The 23615-nt window shown below is 41.3% G+C and overlaps 1 protein-coding gene across 1 annotated transcript in view; it reads left to right on the top strand.

Annotated features, from left to right (window-relative positions):
* Positions 1–10377, top strand: part of MED14 (mediator complex subunit 14) — a 1872212-nt gene extending 1861835 nt beyond the window's left edge. The window contains exon 28 of the mRNA XM_044071834.1: positions 9700–10377. Coding sequence (XP_043927769.1) covers positions 9700–9773 — 74 coding nt within the window. The 3' untranslated portion in view covers positions 9774–10377. The remainder of the gene's footprint in view (positions 1–9699) is intronic.
* Positions 10378–23615: the final 13238 nt, after the last annotated feature.

The following is a 23615-nucleotide window of genomic DNA, read 5'->3' as shown; positions in this document are numbered from 1 at the left end:
GTAGGAAGAAGCAAATTACATATAAATAAGTGGAATCTGTGCAAAAACAGTACATGCAGAATAATGATCAGGAGGAGGAATGAGGATTAAGGGGAAGGCAGGAATTTATCAATTTTATGTAATGCTGGAGTGAATAATTGTTAAAACAAAAACATGTATACTGCATGATAAACATGAAAAATGTTTACTATGGCTTGTTTTCTTTTCTGTTAATATATGTGTACCTATGTCACTGTATAAAATATAGGAATTTAATAAATATGTTAAAAAGGTTAGCAGCTCCAGGAACCTAGATGTCAGACATCTTTTCTCTGGATTGGAAAGGAGAGACCTCTACACTTTCTAGATGTGCACAGGCACCAGAGACCATACTTGCATAGAACAAGAGTGTCAGGAAAACAGATCAACTGTATGTCTACTTTGCAAAGGGAAAACAAAGCAAAACCTGTAAACAAGCAAATTGGCGTTGTAATCAGCACCTTGGGAATCCGGTACCAGGGGCTGTGGGGATTCTCTTCTGTCAGGGCAAGAAAACTCCAAAGGGTGGTGGTGGTTCATGGCACCTTTGTACTACCAACATCCTGGCACCAGAATCAGAGCATCAGTCAACGCCTTACAGGAGGAAGAGCTTTAGAAGATTTACTGGCTGCCTGCTACATGCATTGCAAGATAGCCCAAAAGTGAAGGACCACAACAGTGAAACTACCCCAACATCTACACTTACAGTAACTTCCTACTTTGCATGGTGCTGCATCATTACTGGAAATCTCTCTAATTTCTGCTTGTATTCTGGCTTTGATACTTACACAGTTGCCCTTTCTCTGTGTCAGGTTTCAGTCTATCTGACATCAGAATGTAGCACATGCATTTCAGGCTTGCTGCTCTTATTTTACATTTGTTCTTATTCAGCTTGAAATTCTGCTGTCATAATATCTTTATCAGCTGTATAAGTCTTGATCCTGACAAAACTGTAATAAAAGGGGAAAGTATTAAAAATTGGAGATAGCAGGGTGTTTGTGGAAAATTATTCATGGCACTCCAGACAGAAGTAAATTTATCCCAGCAAGCAGGCAGGTATGATATTCATGCTACTGGCAGCTGTCTTCAAAGTATTTTTTCCTACAGGATCAAATATTTTTTTTTTCATTCTTCTGTTAAAGTTCATATAGAGATTTTGCCAGTGAAACCTTTTCAATATTCCAAAGGAAAATTCTTGAGAAAACAGAAAAAAGCACAGGAGTTCACTAGAAGAATCAGGCGTACCTTGGACTTGAACCAGAGTCAGGTGTTGGGAGATGAACTGGGAAGAAAACCAGCAACACTGAAATTAGTGAATAAATGGGAGACTATAAAGCTTCAATCACATCTGTGAAATAATGCTTTGCAAGAAAAGGTGGTTGAAAAAGAATGGACTTTTCTTGACTGTTGACTTTGTTAAAGTTGTGGGTGGACTATAAAGCTTGTACCTCACTTTGTCATTAATGTTTAGGAGGACACTAAATGAGGAAAACAGTTAATGTAGATAAAACAATTTTTGTTTTTATTACTATCTGTGTAAAATGTTTCATGATTTAAACTGCATGTTATATATGGTAAACCAGTTTTGTGTAGTGAAATGTGGGAGGGTGGCTTTTTAGTGACTGTTGTATCTGTTAAAGATATTAAGATACATAAGTACCTAAGTACTTTTTTAGTTGTAAGAAATGTAGGGTTTACAGTATATCAAGAGCGGAAAGGCTGGCCAAGAAGCAAGTTTAATGTTATGTGATCCTGAGCTGCTAGGATGGGGTGTGAAAGGGCACCGATTATGTTATATGTTGAATTCATTTTCTCTTATTTGTACAAGGGCAAATATCTGTAGTAAGGCCCTTGACTTAAGCTATAAACAACTGTTTTTTGTAAGCAAGTATGCTTAGAAGCAAGACAAAATGATGAAAGCTATGAAAAAATGCTGAGTTTATTAACATCTGCAAATATAGTAGCTTGTTTTTTCCAGTAGCAAATGTTCATTGGAAATCAGGAAGTTTGCAGCTGAAGGCAGCTGTTTCTTCATTCTGAATGAAATTGACATATTAATTCATGAATACTTTTCCATGGAGAGGAGGTGTCTGCATTTGCAAGCAATAAATCTTGAGAGTTCTCTTTGCTGAAAGTTTAAAGGTGCAATGGCAAGCAGTTCAGTGAAAAAGTATGAAACTATGGGAAGTGAATAAGAGCAGCCATAATACTTTAGTGCATTTAATAGAACTACATACAGTTTAGTTTTATTTAAAGAAAGCTGGTGAACTTTTTCTTAGGGCTAAAAGTAAGTGTTTTCTGAAAGTATACAAGCTGTTTTTCACATCTGGGAGGGGAGTAGAGCCAAGAAAAAATAACTCGGCAATCATAAGTGGCAACACAGACTGTAGCATGTGCTTTTGCATGGGTAACCTTAATTTGGGGTTAGTTAATGCATGTGGGTGCAGCTGTCAATTTAGAGAAGTTGTTCCTGTCTGGAGAGTTAAACTTAATTTTTGAAGATGTTCATAGTTTTGTGCATTTGTTCCAAGTTAATGAGGGAAAGATAGGGATGTTTTGAAAATGTATTTAGATTTTGTTTGTTTGAAGGCTTTCACTAAAACATAAAGTCCTGAAAATGTGACACAAGTTCAAATGGAGAGGAGAATAAACAATGGTATAAAAGATCAGCCTACTAAACAATGTTGCGTGCATGTAGCACAATTTTTTTTAATATACTTTCAAAAACTCTGTCATGTTTGATAGGTAGTAACAACAGTTTTCTTTGTCATGTTAGCTTTGCTATCCATATTATCTTGGAACATAAACTGCGTTGCAGACACAAACAAAAAAGAAAGTATTAAATTATGTTAAGAAACAAAGTGCAAATAGTGTTGTAGGAGACACAATTGGAAAGAAATTAGCATGTAAATTTGACAGCGGAAGAATTTTGAGGATATCAGGGACAAAGGAAAAGGGGAGTAATTATACTAATTTCTAGGGGGGGCTGCAGTAGAGATAAGAGAAAAGATAATGGTAGATTTATGGTAGCAATGGGTTATTTGCAAGGGAGAAATATTACACTGGCATGCATTTATACTCCACCAAAAATGCCATTATGGAGCCTAAGATTTTTTTGGGGAGAAATCATTTTTCAACAGGGAATATGCATCAGGGGGTTCTAGAAGGGAAAGAGTGTAGATTTCTGAAGAAATTTGTGAAAATATTTGGTATGGAATATAATTAATTCAGTAGTAGGAACTTGGACAGAATTAACATTTGCCCCAGTAACTGGGCTAGACTAGATGGAACTTTTATTATTCAATTGAAAGCATTGGCACACATCAGATAACTACTTCATATCATGCACCAAGTAAAAATAAGATAAAAATGCATGGTAATGAAGTAAAATGTGACACTGGCCATTTCCCACCTACCTGTCAAAAAAGAGGAATTTAAGGAACTGGTAGTGGAAAATATTCATGAGTTATTAGGGAAGATGGAATGCACCCCAAAAGTTATAACTAGCGAGTGGGATAAAATGAAAGCAGAGTTTAAAAAAAGAGAGATTTGGTTAAGAAGGAATAAGAATTATTTAGGGGGGCTGACAAAGGTTAAAGCTTTGCAAAATAAAGAGAATCTCAGAACAATTGTAGGCATAAATGCAGAGTGCTAAAGAGAAAATAAGGGAGTACCTGGATAATATGTGTGAGTTTAGATTGCAGTTAATCAGCTGTTTTTTGGTACCTGCGGAGCACAAAATGACTTCGGCAATAGAAAGTAGAAAGGGTTGTTGCCAATCTTGGGGAGCCTATAACAAGAAAAATAACTAGAGATCCTGTAGAGGTATTTAAATGTTATGAAAATGTGTGTATAAGACAGAGAAGTTGGGAAGTCAAGAAAAAGCACTAAAGACTAAAATATGCCAAGGTTAGAGGTAGATGAGGCTGTAACAAATCTGCAGGAAAGTCTCCATGAATAGATGGTATTCCAGAGGAAGTTTGGAAACAAGTAGGGATAAAGGTGATAGAGATCTGCAAGGTTTTGTTTAACAGTATTTTAAAAGGATGGGAGACAAAATTCTGGGGGGGGAAACTGTGGTGGCTGTAATACCTAAAGATCCAGCTTCATATGCACCCATTTAAATTTTAAACCATGATTATAATGTGTTTATATCTTTAAGGGCTAAAAGAATTGCAAAGGTGATGCCAGAACTGATAGATGTGGACTAATGTGGTTTGTGGAGGAGAGGCAAACATTTGACAACATTAATAGAACAAGAATTATCCAGAGGGAAGAAGAATGTAAGAAAATGCCACTGTTATTGGTGGGTCTTGATGCAGGGGAAAGCATTTGACAGAGTAAGGTGTCATTTTACGAGTAGGCAGTGGAAGCATTTGCATTTCCTGATACAGTAGTAAGGTTAATTAGATGGATATATGAAGGATCAGAGACAAAGATGTAAGTGGGAGGGTCCCTCTCTGACAAGTCATGGCTAAACAGAGGAACCAGGAAAGGGTGTCCTCTTTCGCCTTTAGTTGTGTTACATTTAGAACCATTGACAAAGAAAATAAGGGACTCAGAAAGTCAAGGAAGTAATTGGTAAGATGTTCAAGAAAAGTTGGCTTTATTTGCAGATATTATTTTGTACCTGATGGAACCGGAAAACAATATCTCGGTGCTGTGGAACATTCTAAGACTTTTTTTTTTTTTTTAATATAAAATTAATGAAGATAAAATAAAGGATGTTCTTCATGTTTCACTGTTGCAGTCATCACCTGTGGGTTATCCCTGCTGTGGTAGCCCTCAGCCAGCCCAAATACCAGTCAAGGTTTTTTTTGTGTCAGCTGCTGTCACCTGTAGTCTGACGTCAGGTCGTCAGTGCTATAAAGCAAGGCAGCCGATGCCATTACATCAGTTTTTCTTGCCGTGGAGCCCATAGCAGAAGCAGTTCGCAAGTGTGCTGGTCAGTTGCCACCAGAGTTTGAATTACAGCTGAAAACATCTAAAGCTAAGTACCCCATTGGGGATCCCTTTTTCTTCCACTAACTGATCTCTGAAAAAGTTAATTGTCTCGCCTGTGGAAAGTAGATCCCACACCAAGACTTCCATTCATACTGCATCACTTGTTTAGGCCCAGACCACGACATCCCTCGCTGCTTCTGTGCCCTCTTTAACAAAACGAGAGAACCATTCGCCGTAGAGCTGTTATTGTAGACAGGTATTTTCATCTTCTGTCTTCGCCTTCCGAAATGGCATCAGTCAGCCAACAATGCATGGACATTCCAAAAAAACGCAGAGGTAAAGATAGAGACAGACCACACAAGGCTAAGCCTTCCGATGACTCTACCGTTAAGCAGGTCATCAGTTCTCCGGAATTCAGTGATGTGCTTTCATAGCCCCTGATGCCCAATTAGATATCTGCGCAGGCCTCTACTGAGACACTTTCGGAGTTCGGTATGCTGCAGAAATCTTCATCTTCTGAGCCTTTGGCCACCTCTGCCTCGGTTTGGTCCAGAGCCGCGATGCAGGCACTGGCTTCCGAGGAGGCGCCTCGCACTACCGAATCTAGACAAAAACCAACAACTTCTTATCCGACTACCATTTCTCTCAGACCGATGGATACTCTTAGGCCTAAAAGCCACGGCACTCCGAGAAAATCTGCCTGTAGCCACCATCTTGCTCCTGCTCCACCACCCCAAGCAGAAATGCTTAAAATGGTGGAGGATCTCATCTCCCTTATTGGAGGTAGTCAGGCCACAGCTTTTATAAGGAAAAGACACCCTTCTCCTGAAATTATGACAGAGCAGGATTCTAAGGAATCTGATTATTCAGATTTTGAAGAGGAACAACAACCTCTGACTGCTTATGAGGATTCGGATGCAGAAGAATCCATTCCTTCTGTCTCCTCACCAGAAGACCTTTCCTTTGGGGAAACCCTTCACACCCTCAGGGAACATTTTCAATGGGAATCTCAGGATTTCCCCCAGTCTAAGAAAAGACTAGAGTTTCTGGACCTGCCCCAGCACAGACCCCTGGCCATCCCCCCTATTTTAAAAGTAGTGGATGATGTTTTCCATGAATCCATCTTAGCCCCTGACTCCCTCCCACCTGCTCCCAGTAAACCTGACAGGTGTTACAGAGTACCGGATTCTCACAAATACCTGTACAGAAATCCTGCTGCAGACCCAGAGGTAATTACACAGGGACCTAAAGGAGTTAAGACTAGTTCTGCCAAGAATCCTATTCCTTCTGACAAGGATGCCAGAGCTCTGGACAGATGGGGTAAAAAAGTATACACCTCTGCAACCTTCCCCATCAGAGCACTCACCTGTCAGTTCCATATGTTAAAATAACAACACACTTTGGAACTATTAAAACAAAAGATTTCAACCTTTCCTGACTGTGCCAATTCGAAAGAGTTAGCAGATTTACTGCACTCTACTTGTCAAGTGGCCAAACACACTTTACTCTGTGGATACGATAACCTAGAAGCCTCAAGCAGGGCAGCAGTGTCAGGATCTTTCATTTGGAGATATGCATGGGTGAAGGAACAAACTCTCCCTGATTATGTCAAGTCTAAATTAATTGATGCACCCCTGGATAAGGACCGCTTGTTTGGAGTAAAAGCAGAAGAGGTGCTTAAAAAGACGGAAGACGAAACAAAATCTGTGCAAACAGTAAAAGATTTCTTTCAAAGCAAACACCCTGGAGGAAGATCATTTTCTTGGGAGCACTGCTGGACACAGCATCCCAAATGGCCTTCCTATCCCCAGAAAAGCAGAGCTTCCTGTCTCTCTACTTTACTCAGCTGGCTTCCAGAAGTCACCTCACTGCGAGGAATTTCCTGCAAGCCTTGGGGTACATTGACATCTTGCATCCTTCTAATTCCTCTGGCCAGGCTTCACATGAGAAAATTTCAGTGGTATCTAAAGAACCTTTGGTGCCAGCGCACTCAGCCTCTAGAGACCTCTCTTCCTTTGATCCCCTGTATAAGGGCCGAGTTTCTCTGGTGGGCATGGGCCTATGCCAAGAACAAGGGTCATCCCTTCTTCCTCTGTCCTAATGGGCAGTGCATCACCACCGACGCTTCAGACATTGCTTGGGGAGCCCAACTAGCAGGCAGGTCTTTGGGATGCCCAACACCTTCCCTTACACATCAGTCAGAAGGAAATGATGGCAGTACAAAAGGCTCTGACATCCTTTAAACCCCATCTCAGGCCAGGGGTTCTCCTCATCAGAACAGACAACACCACAGTATTGTGATATATCAACAAACAGGGAAGGACCCAATCTTACCCTCTGTGCAGGCTAACCATGAACCTGTGGCAGACAGCCTCCTCCATGAGATTACACCTAATTGCCCAATATCTACCCAGGATCATCAGCACCATGGCAGACCACATAAGCAGAAACTTACTGGACCCCCACGAATGGCAGCTCCACAGAAAAATCTTTTTGCAAGTCATTCAGGAGTGGGGAACTCCGGAGGTGAGTCTCTTTGCTTTGCACCTTAACCACCAGCTGAAAAAATTCTGTACCAGGGAGTATCACCACCTAACGTGGAAATTGGATGCCTTGACCTTCCCCTGGAACTCCCTTTGGTGTATGCATTCCCTCCTCTGCCTCTTATTCCCAAGGTACTGATCAAGATAGGGGAAGAGAGACCAAAGGCCATCCTCATTGCTCCAGATTGGCCCAGACAGCTTTGGTACCCCTTACACCGCCTGACATTACAGCCTCCTGGGCAGCTTCCCCTGATCTCAGACCTCTTGACCCAGGTGGGAAGAGAAATGCTGCACCCAGACATGCAGACTCTCAAACTGTCAGCATGGCTAATACTTTAAAAGCAGATAAGGGGCCCCTGTTAAGCAAACGGGTCCTAGACATTATCAAAGAGACCAGAAGGTCCAGCACCAGAAAATCTTAGGCAGGGAAATGGAAAAGATTCTACTCCTGAAGCCAGTCCAGAGGGGGCAGTACCTCACAGCTTCCATCCTTCTTATCCTGGACTTCCTAGTCAAGTTACTGAATAGTGGCCTCTCCTTCTCTTCTATTAAAATCCATGCCTCAGCCATTTCAGCTCATTTTGATACAGACCAGCCCCTCTTCTCACATCCTTTGACTAAACAATTCCTCAGAGGGGCTTCTAATATCAGACCTCCCAGAAGGCCACCTACTCCAGCCTGGGACCTGAATTACGTTTTAGAAAAACTAACCTTACCACCATTCGGACCTGGTGCTTCAGCAGAATTGAGATACCTCTCCTGGAAGACTGCTTTCCTACTAGCTATCACCTCAGCCAGAAGGGTTTCAGAACTCCAGGCACTCATAGCCGTGGAGCCCTTCATCATTTTCCATGCAGACAGGGTCTCCCTGAGGACTAACCTCTTATTTATGCCCAACTTGGTATCTGATGTGACCCTCAACCAGGCCATACATCTACCCACCTTCTTTCCTAACCCTCAAAACAAGGGGGAAAGAATTCTGCACTTAAGACGTGCACAGACAGCTCAGATACTACCTGGACCGTACTAAACCCTTCAGGAAAACAGACCAGCTTCTTGTCAGCTTTGCCCCAGGGGCAGAGGGGAAGCCCATTTCCAAGCAAACCATTTCCAAATGGATATCACACTGTATCCATTTCTGCTACAGACTACATGGGAAACCACCCCCCCAAGGTATTCGTACCCATTCCACTAGGGCAGCCTCCACTTCCACATCATTCCTCAGAGGAGTTCCCACCAGGGACATCTTGGAAGCTGCCACCTGGACCTCTGTCCATGCCTTTACCACCTACCTCTTTCCTCTAAGGCTAGGGCAGGGTTTGCCTCTACAGTTCTGCAGGGCATGCTGACCCATGCCTAGGTCTCTAACTAATCCTTCCACCTATCTCCTCAGCTTTGGGAATCCTCCCACAGGTGACGACTACAACAGTGAAAGACGAAGAACATAGTACAGTTGTGTACACTTATAAATGTAGATGTTCGAGTGTATTCACTGTTGTAATCCTGGTTTCACTCCCTCCTTCCCTCTTATATCTGCTTTTCTTAGGGAAACATAAGCTTCTCATGGTGGCATTTAGCCACCAGGACCTCTCTACCATATTTCCTTGTGCTTCTGACGGGTTAGGGCAAGAGAAACTGATGTAATGGCGTCTGCTGCCTTTCTTTATAGCACTGACGACCTGACGTCAGACTACAGGTGACCAGCCAATGCAGAAAAACATTGACTCTGGTATTCTGACCGGCCGAGGGCTACCACAGCAGGGATAACCCACAGGTGATGACTGCAACAGTCAATACACTCGAACATCTACATTTATGGTAAGTGTACACAACTGTACTTTATAGCTATAAACTGAGTGCCCATACATGAATTGGTACAGCAATACCTATATCAATGAGGACATGATAAAATTAAGTATTCAGAGGTATGGATTAAGAAGGATTCTGTTATGGCAGCTAAGGATACGTGGGATGAGACTAAGCAAACGATAATACAAAAACTGAGGAATTAGAAGCTCTTGAATATGAATAGGGCTGAAAAGGGTCATTTGGACCTGCTCGCTGACTCTGTTGACAAATGAGTGAAGAAAGGAAGTAAATTGTGACAAACAGTAAAATCCACAAGTCTAGCAAACATGTTTTGTTTTTCCTTGGTGGACAAGGTCATTCATGTATTTTGTTTCCTTTTTTTCAGGTGAATGCACAATATTTCCTGCTGTGCATGACTTGATGGCTAATCTCACACTGCCCCCTGGAGGACGCCCTTAAACATGGTTGCCTCAACTTGCCCATTTTAAAAAGGACAAAATAAAAAGGCAGCAAACCTGGACTCTAAAAAGTAGGAAAATCCACATTTTTGTGGAGGACAATTACAAACGTGATGTCTGTTATAAATAAATTATTTTAAAAGCTCTAAATGTAATAAGCTGGCAAATTATATTTTCAGGGATGCACTTCATCTAAGAATTAATGTATGAAAAATATACCTTTGTTTACTGGCTCTTGTACAGTGTGTTTTATAAAGTACATTTCAAGACAGAAAGGTAGACTAATACGTTTACCAGTAAAATTAATAATAGATTTATTACCCATTGTTTTATACTTCAAGGAAGGAAACACTGTAATAAAATTGTCAAATTGTCAAATTATCTAGTTTATTAGATTATGTAAATGTGCTTTCTTATGCTTTGGTGTAATCATTTCTTCCTATTTTTCAGTTAAGCCTGTCATTTTTGAATACTGTAAAAGCTGTGAGAAACTTTATATTGAGACTATTTTAATATGACTGCTTTGAAATTACATAAAAATAATCTGAGTGCATGGTGAACATGTCTCAGGCTGGCAATATTTAATAAAACTTTTTTTTAATGAACTGTGTAATGCTAAACTTTTCTGAATAAGAAAAACATAGCAGTACTCCATGATGTACTGCCTGCATGATGCAAGGAAGTTCCGTCTAAGCCACTGTTTTTCACTGACTCCTTTGTATTGAGTATTTAAAGTTAACGTGCCATGTTTGATTAATGTCTCTTAAACTGTAAGCCCATTAGGTAGAGGCTAGCAGTTTTTAGCAGCAGCCCCAGTTTATTAGTTTGAATAGTAAAGGCCAGCAGATTGGGTGGGTGACAACACACCTGTATTAAATAAGGAATGTGTAGCAGACATAAGTTCAGTAACAGTGTATAGGATTAAAACAGCTATCCAGTACCTTTTAGAAATATTTTTTTTTTATCTTTGTTCATTTGGAACATTATTAACAGATATGGTTAGCAGTTCTTTTTTTCTGGTAGCTAGCATGATTTTTACGATGCTGTCCCCATCAGACCTGTAGTGGATGTATTCCCTGAACTTAACTGTGTTTAGTTTTTCTAAGCATGTCTTAGAAATATTAAGTTTCACAGATGCTAAAGAACGTCTGCAATCCACTAAAGGTATATGCGACTTTGTCACCTGAAAACATTTTTTTTGTTGTTATAAGAGACAGCATTCCTAATATTATCATTTTTAAATGACAGGTTAGCAGTATTAGGCTGTGAGTGGTACAGTGTGAACATTTCTAGTTGCAACTCCCATCCTCTGCTATGTTATAAACACTGTAACATCATTGCTTCATATGAAGCATTACTCAGTTGTAGGCCATTCACTTATAAAGTCATTGCTGATATTGTAGTAGGTGGTCATTACACTTAGAAATGTTAGCTGCTAAACAATTGCCTGCATATCCACCTTAGTGGTACTGTATTATATGAAAATTGAAATTAAAAAAAATCACTCAAATAGTTTAGAACTGTGCGTTATGGAATTGAAGTGTGCTTCTCCCTTTTTCTCCAAGGAACTCAGTGTTTTGGCATCTTTCTTTGCTGTTAAGTTTTTAAAAAGGGGTATTACTGTAACTCTTCACTGTTGAAAGGGTAAGTCTTAAAAGGTACTAATGTTCAAATAAGCTTAACAGCATCTTTAACATATTCACTATTGCCAACTATACTAGTGACGATCTTGCAGCATGATAGAAAGAGGAGGAAATATTTTTACACACTCTTAGTGTAAAAATACAGAAGATGGTACGATTTAAGGCAACTGACTACTGAAACAACCTTACCATCATTTACTAAACTTTGCAGCCTTATTAAACCCTTAAAATAGATTGCTGCATATTTTCTATAGTTGTGGTCTCATAAATCAGTAACACTGTTCTGTATTCTCCTCATTCTGTTTTTTTTTTTACTGTTCTGTTATTTATGTCATTTACTTGAGATGTTCTTCGTGTTTCACTGTTGCAGTCATTACATTCTGGGTTATCTGCTTGCAGGTAGCCCTCAGTCGGCCTGATTAACAAAGTCTTGGGTCCTGCGTCGGTTGCTGTCCCTTCTTCAATGACGTCAGGGGTATAAAACATGCAGCTGACGCCATTACATCAGTCTTTCTTGCCATGCAGTGCCCGAAGCAGAAGCAGTAAGCAAGTGTCGGTCGGCCGACTCCTGAAATTTTTGTTTTCGAGTTTCAGAACCAAAGTCTTCAACTAAAGCTAAGTACCCGTTGAAACTTTTCTTTCTCCTTACCGATGTCAGTAAAAGTTAATAATTGCATTACTTGTGGAAAGCAAATACCTCATAAAGATTTTCATTCGTACTGTATTCCTTGCCTAGGCCCTGACCACAACGTACCTTGCTGTCGGTTTTGTGCTTTATTTAATCAGCGCACTATCAGTCATCAGTATATTTTCGCCTCTAAATATTTCGGTTCTTGGTTTAATTATCCAGAAATGTCGTCGGTTAGCCATCTGACTACCGGGATTCCGAAAAAAATGCAAAGATAAATACAGAGACAGGCCGCCAAGGTCCAAAACTGCCGACGACGCTTCTTCTAAGCCAGTTCGCCAGTACTCAGTGAGGCGCTTTCGCAGCCCCTGATACCCGCTACTTCTGATTCGCAGGCCTCTACTGAGACCCATTCAGAGTCCGGTGTGCCGCGAGATGCTTCAACTGTGGAACCCGCGGATGTCTCTCTACCTTGGATTGGTCCGGAGCCACTGTGCAGGCACCTGCTTCGAGGGTGTATTCAGACCTACAGATTTGCATATTAAACTGACGCCTCCTTCTTTACTTAGGCCTAAATCTCGATCCATGCCTAAAAAAACAATACCTAGGCCACATGCTCAGGCCTCTATGCTTAAAAAACAAATGACAAGAATGGCTGAAGATCTAATAATTCTAATCAGGGGTAGCCAACCCCCCCCCTCTTCAAAGAGGCCTAGGACTGAAGTTGATTATGAATCTTCTGATCAGGATTCTGTTTTTTTCTGATTCTTCTGATGATCTGGATTTGCCATTATCTACTTATGAAGATTCTGATGCAGAGGACTCCATTCCCACTGCTTCCCCTCCTGAGGATTTTTCTTTTGGGGAAACCTTACATAATCTAAGGGAGCATTTCCACTGGGAAAGCCAGGATTTTTCTGATTCAAAAAAGAGGCTTAGGGATTTCCTTCTCCTACCTCGGCATAGGCCTTTAGCTATTCCTCCTGTACTAGACATCGTTGATGCTTTTTCGGAATCTAGTTTGGCCCCTGATTCTCTGCCTCCTACTCCCAGAAAATCTGACAGATACTACAGGGTCCCTGAGTCCCACAAGTTCCTTTTTAAAAATCCTATTGCAGATCCAGAGACTATTTCACAGGGGCCCCAAGGGCATTAAGACTTCTACTGCTAAAAATCCTACCCCTTCTGATAGCGACTCCAGGGCACTGGATAGATGGGGTAAGAAGGTTTACACTTCTGCAACCTTGGCCATTAGGGCTTTAAACTGCCAGTTTCATATGTTAAAGTATTAGCAACATGTTATTGGACTGCTTAAACAGAAAATGATGTTGATTCCTGACTGTGTGGAAAATAAAGAATTACAGGATTTAATGCATTCTGCTGAACAAGTTGGAAAACTTACTTTGTAATGTGGTTTTGATTCATTGGAGGCCTCTTGCAGGGCTGCTGTTACTGGGTCTCTGCTTAGAAGGCATGCTTGGCTCAAGGTGCAATCTTTGCCTGATCATGTTAAAGCTAAATTGTTGGATGCTCCTTTAAATCAGGACTGCCTGTTTGGCAACAAGGCTGAGGAAGTTCTTAAAAAGATGGAAGATAAAGCTAACTCTATGCAAACTGTTGACTTTTTTTACAAGTTCAGCCTCCTAGATTTAGTATGCACTAGACCTCTAAGAATTGGTCCTTTCCAACCCCTTCAAGGTCTTCTCAAGCCAAACCCAGACACAGCAAAAACCCCAGGTTTCAGTCCCAGGTGATACAAATAACTAAGCAGTGGGGGGCCTCCACTTCCAAATCTGGGAATAATAAGACTCCCCCTATGGTAAACTGTCTCAATGACTTCCTTTTAAAATTTCCAAGCACTTATCAACTGACTGCCACTTTGGGGGGAAATATTGCTCTTCATGCAAAGAATTGGGAAATCATTACCTAGGACAAATGGGTTTTAAATATAGTGTCCCAGGGATACATATTTCACTTCCACACATTGCCAACACCAAGCGGGTGGCTGGACCTACCCCCAAATCAGTGGGCAGAGGCCCAAAAACAAGTACTTTCTCTCTTAAGCATGGGAGCTATTCAGCTGGTACCAGAAGAGGAAAAGGGACAAGGTTTCTACTCGAGACTTTTCCTGGTACCCAGAAAAGACTATTCATGGCATCCTGTCCCGGACCTGTCAACTCTAAACAGCTTTTTAGAGATTCCAAAATTCAAAATGTTGACTCTTCACCAATTACTTCCTATGCTAGGCAAAGATGCCTGGTTGTCAACACTAGATTTAAAAGAAGCATACTTGCACATCCCAATCAGGGAATCTTGCAGAAGATACCTACGCTTCAAAGCAGGCTACACGCACTATCATTTCTATGCACTGCCCTTTGGCTTATCTATTGTGCCCAGGGTATTCACAAAGTGCCTAGCTCCAGTTATTGCAATTTCATGGCCTTCTGCATTCTTCTAATTCCATATGCAAGACTACATATGAGGAAACTACAGTGGTATCTAAAAAGCATATGGTGTCAACATTCTCAAGCCCTGGAAACAGTGATTCCTATCATATCTTGCCTATGCCTAGAGTTCCTTTGGTGGGCAGTGGCCTGCCACCAAAACAAGGGACTACCTTTCACACCACCCCCTGCCGCCCAAACCCTAACAACAGACGCATCAGACTATGCATGGGGGGCTCACCTGGCAGGGAAGTGCATTCAGGGCAAATGGAACCCAAGTCAAATGCACCTGCATATCAATCAAAAAGAAATGTTAGCTATACAGAATGCTCTGACAGCCTTCAAGGAGCACATTCTTCCAAGACAACTAATGTTAAAGGTGGACAACACCACTGTTATGTGGTACATAAGCAGGGGGGTACACATTCTTACCCCCCTCTGCAGGCTAGCCATGGCATTGTGGAACACAGCCTTGAGCTACCAAGTGCACCTACAAGCTCAATTCCTGCCAGGAAAATTAAATACACTGGCAGATGGACTAAGCAGAAACCTCATGGACCCACACGAGTGGAAACTAGAACCAAGGATTTTCAACATGTTGACAAGCAAATGGGGGAGCCCAGATATAGACCTGTTTGCCTTTCCCCAGAACTACCAATTGGACAAATTTTGCACAGGGACTCCCCACAAACAAGCCTGGAAAGTGGATGCTCTGTCCTTCAGCTGGAAAAACCTATCAGTCTATGCCTTCCCCCCTCTGCCTCTGCTCTCCAAAGTACTACTAAAAATCAAACAGGACAAACCAAGGATGATTTTGATTGCTCCACACTGGCCGCACCAACACTGCCACCCCCTCCTGCGCAGTGTGTCACGGTTGTCTCCATGGTACCTGCCTCAGACTCCTCCCCTGCTGTCTCAGCAGGAGAACCAGATTCTGCACCCTCAGCTTCTAACACTGAACCTTGCAGCCTGGCTAATTACTTAATCTCTCCTTTACCATCCCTCAGCAAACCTGTGATGGATATCATTTTAGAGGCAAGGAGGCCTAGTACTAGAAAATCTTATGCGGAAAAATGGAAAAGATTCTGTGCCTGGAACCAGTCTCAAGGGATGAGCACAGCAGCACCCAATTTACCTCAGATTTTACAATACTTAACTGAGATGCTTCACAAGGGCCTGTCTTTTTCCTCCATTAAAATCCACGCCTCAGCCATTTCAGCTCATTATAACACAGAACCGCCCCTCTTCTCTCATCCACTGCTCAGGCAGTTCCTCAGAGGGGCCAAAAATTTGAGACTACCCAGGTGAGCTCCAACCTCTGCCTGGGACCTTAACTTTGTCTTGGAGAAACTCACTCTACCTCCTTTCGAGCCAGCTGCTACTGCAGACTTAAAATTTATTTCTTGGAAAACAGCTTTCCTTTTAGCAATTACTTCAGCTACATGGGTATCTGAATTACAGGCCCTTATGGCAGTGGAGCCTTTCATCATCTTTCATGCAGACAGGTTGTCCCATAGAACCAATCCATCCTTCATGCCCAAGGTGGTATCCAGTGTGGCTCTTAATCAGTCCATTCATTTGTCAACCTTCTTTCCCAATCCACAGAATAAAGGGGAACGGATACTGCATTTCGTAGATGTGCACAGACAACTTAGATTCTACTTGGACAGGACTAAACCTCAAAGGAAATCTGAACAACTGCTGGTGGCATTTGCTGCAGGGGCAGAGGGGAAGGCTGTTTCAAAGCAAACCATTTCTAAATGGATAAGCCATTGCATTCATTTCTGCTATAAGCACCATGGAAAACCTATCCCCCAGGGGATTAGACCTCACTCCACCAGGGCTGCATCTACCTCTACAGCCTTTCTCAGAGGTATCCCTTCCAGGGACATCCTAGAAGCTGCTAGCTGGAGTTCTGTACATACTTTCACCAAGCATTATCATTTGCCAATTTTCTCTAAATCCAGAGCTGGCTTTGCCACTGCAGTCTTGCAGGGCCTTATAGCTGGCCCTAATGCTATCTAAATTCCTCCTCCCAACCATAGCTTTGGGAATCTACCTAAATGTAATGACTGCAACAGTGAAACATGAAGAACATAGTACAGTTGTCTACACTTACCATAAATGTAGATGTTTGAGTGTATTCACTGTTGCAGTCCTGGTTACCCTCCCTCCAGCCCCCTAACTTCTTTTGGCTATACCTCTACTTTCCTTTACTATGCTTAAAAGCCTTTTTGGTGTATTTGCTTTTTTGTTGGAGGTATATATTTGTGCTTTTATAGTTAATTGCTTCCCATTAAGGGGGCACCTGACATCTGGGGCGAGAAAAACGGATGTAATGGCATCAGCTGCATGTTTTATACCCCTGACGTCATGGAAGAAGGGACAGGAACCGACGCAGGACCCAAGACTTTGTTAATCAGGCCGACTGAGGGCTACCTGCAAGCAGATAACCCAAATGTAATAACTGCAACAGTGAATACAGTCTAAAATCTATATTTATGGTAAGTGTACACAACTGTACTTTTCATTTACTGTACTTTACTTTTTTTATGACTGCTAGTGTAGTAATGTGTAATGAAAAGTTCCAGTTTGTAGATACATTTTATTACTTTAAAATACGTAATGTTTGTTGTGCATAACTGGTATTTACAATTTTATACTTGTTAAATGTTTTAACAAATGTAGTTATTTATTTATTTTAAATTTACTAATGTTTCTGAACCAAGATGTCCAACAGGGTTGTGTCTGTTTTCATTAAAATACACAAGAGAAAAGGTTCACAGTAACACATGGCTGAATACAATACATGAGATGTAGAGAGGATTTACAAGTACGATGTTCTTATCCGAGCTGTATATGGGTAAACTGAGGGCAAAAAGTCTGTTGAACTATAGCAAGGACCTTATAAGTTCCTTGCTACAGTTGCTAACTACTAATACAGAGACTAATATGTGTTTGTTTGATACACCCTAGTTAGAGTACTGGTTCTTAATGTAATCGGGATACTGCATGAGAACAGAAGGTGTAGTAAAAAAATGTATGCACCTAATAGAAAGAAAACAATAAAGAAATGATAATTTAATATAGTGGCTATAGAAACTAGGTAGAAGCTATGGGATTGAGTTATATTTAGTGCACATTTAAATGAAAACAAATACACCCATCTATACTACTAGTTTTAACAGTGTACAAAATGTGCGATGCTTCTGAATTGGAAGCCTCACAGGGTGTACTAGAGTGGATGATGTCTGAGTAAGTAAAGGTGACTGCTACGACTGTCTCTGTTCCTTTAATGGCCTAGTCACCTAAGGTGAACAGACCATTAAACCAAAAGAGAGAGTCACAGCAGAAAGAAAAATGCCAGTAGAGGAGCAGAAAAGGCCAGATTGCAATGTAAGAATGATAGAAGAAAAAGGAACAAAATAGAATTGAATGAGAGAATATGTGCTACAGGAAGAGATGCTTAAAATAAATACAATAATAGGGAAAGAATAAGAAGAAGATATGGCAATATGTTTGAACTAAAAAAAAATAAGAAATTTGATAATTATAGAAGGAAATACTAGAAATTCAGGCAACTCCACACTTGCAAATTCAAGGGTTAAGGAGCCAGAGGTTCATGTAAATTTAAAAGAATGAAGAAGAGGAGTGAAATCTAATGCACTGTTGAAGTTTATTCCCTAATTAAGAAACGTGGTAATGTAAAATAGCCTACTGGCAATCCTGTGATTTTTCTGTCTAGTAACGGTAATTAAAAATAGGCAAGGCTTAATAGGACTAACCCAGTCAAGAAAAATAAATTAGCTATTTCTGGATGGTACAAAGTCAGAGTAGAAGGGAGAAATGAGCAACCTTATTGAACCCTAGTAGTTTGTGAGCATAATGGAACTGAATTTTGACAAGGTAAGTTGTAGGTGTCCTTCCTTTAGAAAAGGATTAGTTTAGAAAGTACAGTTATGTAGCCTATGTCTGGCCAGTATATTCCAAACCCTTTAATTCTTCGTGTCCAGCCAGTATACCAAAGCATCTACTGTTTTGGTAAGATTTTAAAGAACTGTACTGTCTCCTTCCATGTCACTGTTGCAGTATTCATAACCTATGGGAGAGTACAAAAGCTACTCTAAGGAAGGGGAGGAGGAAAGGCAAGATCCACTGTCAACAAATCCATGAAGGATAACCTTGGCAAAACCTGAAGTGGCTCTGGAAATGGCACTGAACTTGTAATGTTTAGGGAGGGTATACACAGAAGACCAAGTAGCAGCTTCAAGGATAGAACTGGTGTCCAAACCCTTGAAGAAAGCCCCAGATTAGGGCACTGCTTTGGAAGAATGGGCCCAAACAGAGGCAGAAAGCTGTTTGCAATGAAAGGAATAATGAAAAAAATGGCTTTCGAATTTCAGGAGGTGATGATTTGCTCAAACTGTCAAATCCAATGTCCTGGCATGAAACAAAACAAAAAGTTGCTCAAATACATGTAGCCTTTGACTTATCTAAATGATACCCGAGCTGTCTATAAAGATGCAAGGTGTGTAGTACCTTCTCACCAGCAGATTGCGGAGAAGGGAAAAAGGAAGAAAGCTGTATAGACTGATAAAGGGAAAACTCATTTACCACCTTGTGCATAAAAAGAGGATTACTAAATCAAAAGGGGAAACCACCATCAAGGCTTGGAGTTCAGAAACTCTTTTGGTGAAGGTGAGGACAACCAATAAAACAATCTTCCAGGTACAGTGTTACACACAGAACCCAGAAGCCTGGGTCAATTTCTCAACAACAAAACTAAGGTCCCAAGAAGGGATGTGCTGTCTTGGGAGGGCCCGATGTGGAGGAATTGTTTAACCTCTAAACAAAAGACCATCAAGTAGAGTCAAAGGCAAACAACCAGAGATTCGTGATAAGTGAGCTTTGACAGAAGAATATGCCAAACCAGCATGGAGCAGTTCACACAAGCAAGAGAGAACCAAAGGGAGCACCACTGAAAAGGGATCCTGGTGAAGCTTAAGGCATAAAACAGAACATTTCTTCCATTTGGACATGTATGATTTTCTCTTATTGGGTTTCCTGGCATCTTGCAGAACTTTAAGCACATCCTCAGAAAACTGGTGTTGAAAGGCGATTAAAACCCTTTACCCAAAGTGTCGAGTGGACAGATGAGGGTGAAGGAGAGGCCACTTGTCTTGTATGAGAAGATCCATTCTGTGAGGTAACTTGTGATGGTTGCCCCTGGCCAGATGAAAAGGGAGGGGCAATAGTGCTGTCTGGACCAAAAGGGAGTCACCAAGAAGATTTTTGGAAAGCCCTGTTTGATCTTGTGAAGGACCCTGGGAAGAAAAGGAAGGGGGGAGTATAAAGGAACATCCTCTTCGACAAAAAAATAATGCAACCCACCCTCCAAGCTGGAGGTCATGGGGTTCTGGAACAGAAGTGAGGAAACTGTGTGTTCAGAGGGGATACAGAGAGATCCACTCAAGGAATACATCACTGACGAACTATGTCCAGAAACACCTCTCTGTGAAGCATCCATTCATGAGGTTGTGCCCAGGACCTGCTCATAGAGTCTGCTACCAGGTTTTTGTTCGAAGGAATATAAACTGCCTGAAGAGAAGCCTGCAGCTGGATAGCTAGATCCCAGGCCTGAAGGGATGGTCTGCAAAGAAGATAAGACCTTGTGCCCCCCCCCTGCTTGTTGATGTACCACATGACTGTGGTGTTGGCTGTATAGACCCTTAAAGGGCCTGCAGACCAAGGGGAATGGAAGGCCTAGAGAGCAAGGATAAGTGCCCACATCTCGTTGATGTCATCCAGTTACTGATGAGGGGGCTTGAGACCCTGACGCGGTCCCCCACCCCTGATCTGAAACATTTGTAAAGAGCTCCTGAGATTGAGCAGGAGGCTGGAAAGGGATTGTAGAATAACAGGTGTGTTATACCTTTAGGAAACATTTCCAAGATGTGTGTGTGTGCATATAAATACCGAGCACATGTTAGCTTCAGTGCCATTTTGAAGATGCAACCAGAGGGTTAACATCTATGTGCATGATAGCCAGTTTGTTTATAAGTTAAAGTTACTTAATCTCATTTGTGATGTGTTTGCATATAACAAAACTGCTTGAACAAGAACCCACAATGTTCGTCTGTTTCATCCTGACCTGGTGAGAGATATGATGTTAGAACCGGGATGACAAAGACTATTCTTCAGAACCATGAGGTGCAGAGGTAATGGTGAAACTAGAAGAACCGATAGCAAAAAAGGGCCAGAAACAAGTCAAAGGTAAAGAAAATAAGCACAAAAGATTCATTTATTAAAAAAGGTAAAACGGAGCATTACAAGGTACAAGGGTACAAAACATATTAAGCATACGAATAGCACAGAAATGTTTATTAAGCAAGCGAGAAGCATAGAAAAGCTTATTAATCAAACAAAATGTTTGAAACTGAGTTATTTGATAAAACAAGTATCAGAAAAGTACATACAGGGTTCAGAATTACCTCAGAATTGTAAAACAAGCAAGAGTTAAAACAGGCACAAGAAAGTATAATGGGCATGAAAGAGATTAAATGAGCAAAATGAATACAACAAAAGGGCACATTAAGAGATTCAATAAGCAAAATGAATATTACAGAAAGGGCAGAAAAGGACACATTGAGCATAAATAAAGCAAGGCAGCTGCATGTATTTTGACAAATTACTGTGTTTTGGCATGAATTACTACTATGCAGTGATTGATTGAAGCCTTGATTAGCATAACTAGAGTTGTTCAAAGTATCTCAAAGTGTGTAAAAGTGCTTACAGTGTGTGTTTATTACTGTGCATTTATTCCGAAGAGTTTGTTGTGTGCAAAGTGCCAACTATTTCATGGAGTTCAGTCAAGTACAGCCATTTCGAGACGTTTCTTATGTCTGGATGTGTCCCTTCACAAAGTGCCGCCATTAGAGACAGTCTCTTGCACTGCACAGAGTCATTTGGCAAAGTGCAGCCATTTGGGGGAAATTTCATTGTGCTGTGTACTGTTTACTCACAAAGTGCAGTTATTTTGAAGTGTTTGTTTCTTTGAGCTTCTTCTGCCCAGTTCCTTACAAAGTGCAATTACATCAAAACAGTTTATTCGCAAATTACAATTACTTCAAGATAGTTTATTCGCAAAGTACAGTTACTTCAAAATGTTACTTGCCCTCAGTTTCTATTGCCTAGTTTATTCACAGTGTGCAATTGTTCGAAATGTTTCTTAAAATGATGATAAATGACTTTGGCATTAAAATAATTTCAAGATAAACTACTCGTCCAGTAAAATAATTTTAAGGCAAGTGGCTTTTACAGTAAAGTAATTTCAGAGTGTTACAGTGCCCAGGAAACTTATTTCGCAAACTTCAGTGATACAGAGGCTTGTTGTGTTATTACAAGTACTGCCATAAGTTTCAAGCACGTGTATGTGTGTTCGTGCATATTTGCAAGAGTCTTCACTGAGATATGTTAATATGGCAGATGGATTTCGCAAGCTAAACCACTAGTGTTTGATCAGAATATTGCAGAGAATTGGAGAATATTTGAGAAAAGTACAATATGTTTATACAAGCAGCTTATTCTGATAAAGATGCACGCACCAGGGCATTCATTTTGCTAAACTCAGCAGGGTCAGAGGTCACTGAAAGGGAGTGTTCATTTGTATATGCACCAGTAATGTGTGAAGGTGAAGAATAAACTCATGTTGTGCAGGCTGAATCCAGGGAAGACCCTGAGTGTTTAAAGTGCAAATTCAGAGGGATGTGTAACCCCCAAACGAATGTTACACTAGAGAGGCATTTGTTTTACTCGAAAGATCAAAAGCCTCCACCTTCGAGGAGGATCTCGATAAAAATCTACCCAAACAGAGACCCCCCGAGACAGAAACGCACTCGACCACCACAATGCAACACCAACCCCAGATCACATAGCTCACCACCACAGTGTGCCCCTCAACCCAAGCTCTTAAGGCAAAACATTTTGCCCAATGTACTAATCATAGGAGACTCAACTGTGAGGCACACTGATGTCCCACTTGCTAGGTTGAACAAGGAGAAGGTGACAGTCAGTTGTCTATCAGATGCCAGGATCTGCCACATAACACATGCACTCAGGTCACTCGACAACAAGTACAAATATGACTCCGTCATTGTCCTTGTGGGTGTGAATGGCCTGAGATGTACCTCCCCGGACTACATGAAAAGAGATGTGATGGAACTCTCAGATTATGTGGCCCAGGCAGGCATGACCCTAGCCCTGAGCAGTATTCTACCGTCACCAAAAAGGATACTACAGTACAAGCAGAAAATGATTGACTTCAACAATTGGCTAAGTTTCTAGTGTCATTCTAAGGGGATCCAGTATCTGCCTGGGACAACATGATCGACAGACCTCGATTTGCCAGAGATGGCCTGCATCTGTCACCCCTGGGATTCCGGGTACTGGCTAAGGCTCTTGCCACCCCTATAGTGCCTTTTTTAGCAGTGTTTCAAAGGCCAAAATTCCACCATAACAGTTACAAATGAATGCAATCTGAGGGTCATGCTGCTCAGTGCTAGAAGTCTACATCTCAAGATGCACTCACTCGAAGCTCTCCTCAGAATGGAGAATGGAGACTGTCGACATCTGTGCTGTAGCGAGGACCTGGTTTAAAGAGGCAGAAACCACCCCTGCACTCCCAGGCTATAACTCATTCCATACCTTTTGGCCCCAGAATACGTCCGGAAGCTCCAAAGGAGGTGGTGTCTCCATATTCTTAAAGGATACATGCACCTCTAGACTGGTGGCCCAGCATAATGCATCTGCAATACTTAAGGTACAACTAACAATGGGTAAGACGGCGATACAAGTCATAGCCTGCTACAGAACCCCAAACATATCCCTAGACTCTCACTCCCAAGTTCCTGAGTACTGTGGAATCTGTCAAGGTCCAACCCAATACTCTCATACTGGGTGACTTCAACTATTCTTCCATCAGCTGGGAAAGCTATTCAAGTTATTTATAGCACTTTGTGTACTGTGTATTTTTCTAGCTAGTTTCACTGTGTGTGAGGTATTAACTGGAAATTGTCCACTTTTATTAAGCATCTGTTGGGTTGTTTGTTTCTGAAAACTAGTTGCAGTTG

The sequence above is a fragment of the Protopterus annectens genome, chromosome 5.part0 (assembly GCF_019279795.1).
Source record: "Protopterus annectens isolate FY-2018-M chromosome 5.part0, PAN1.0, whole genome shotgun sequence".
NCBI lineage: Eukaryota > Metazoa > Chordata > Ceratodontiformes > Protopteridae > Protopterus > Protopterus annectens.
The sequence above is the reverse complement of the archived record's forward strand: the minus strand, read 5'-3'. Positions and strand labels throughout refer to the sequence as shown.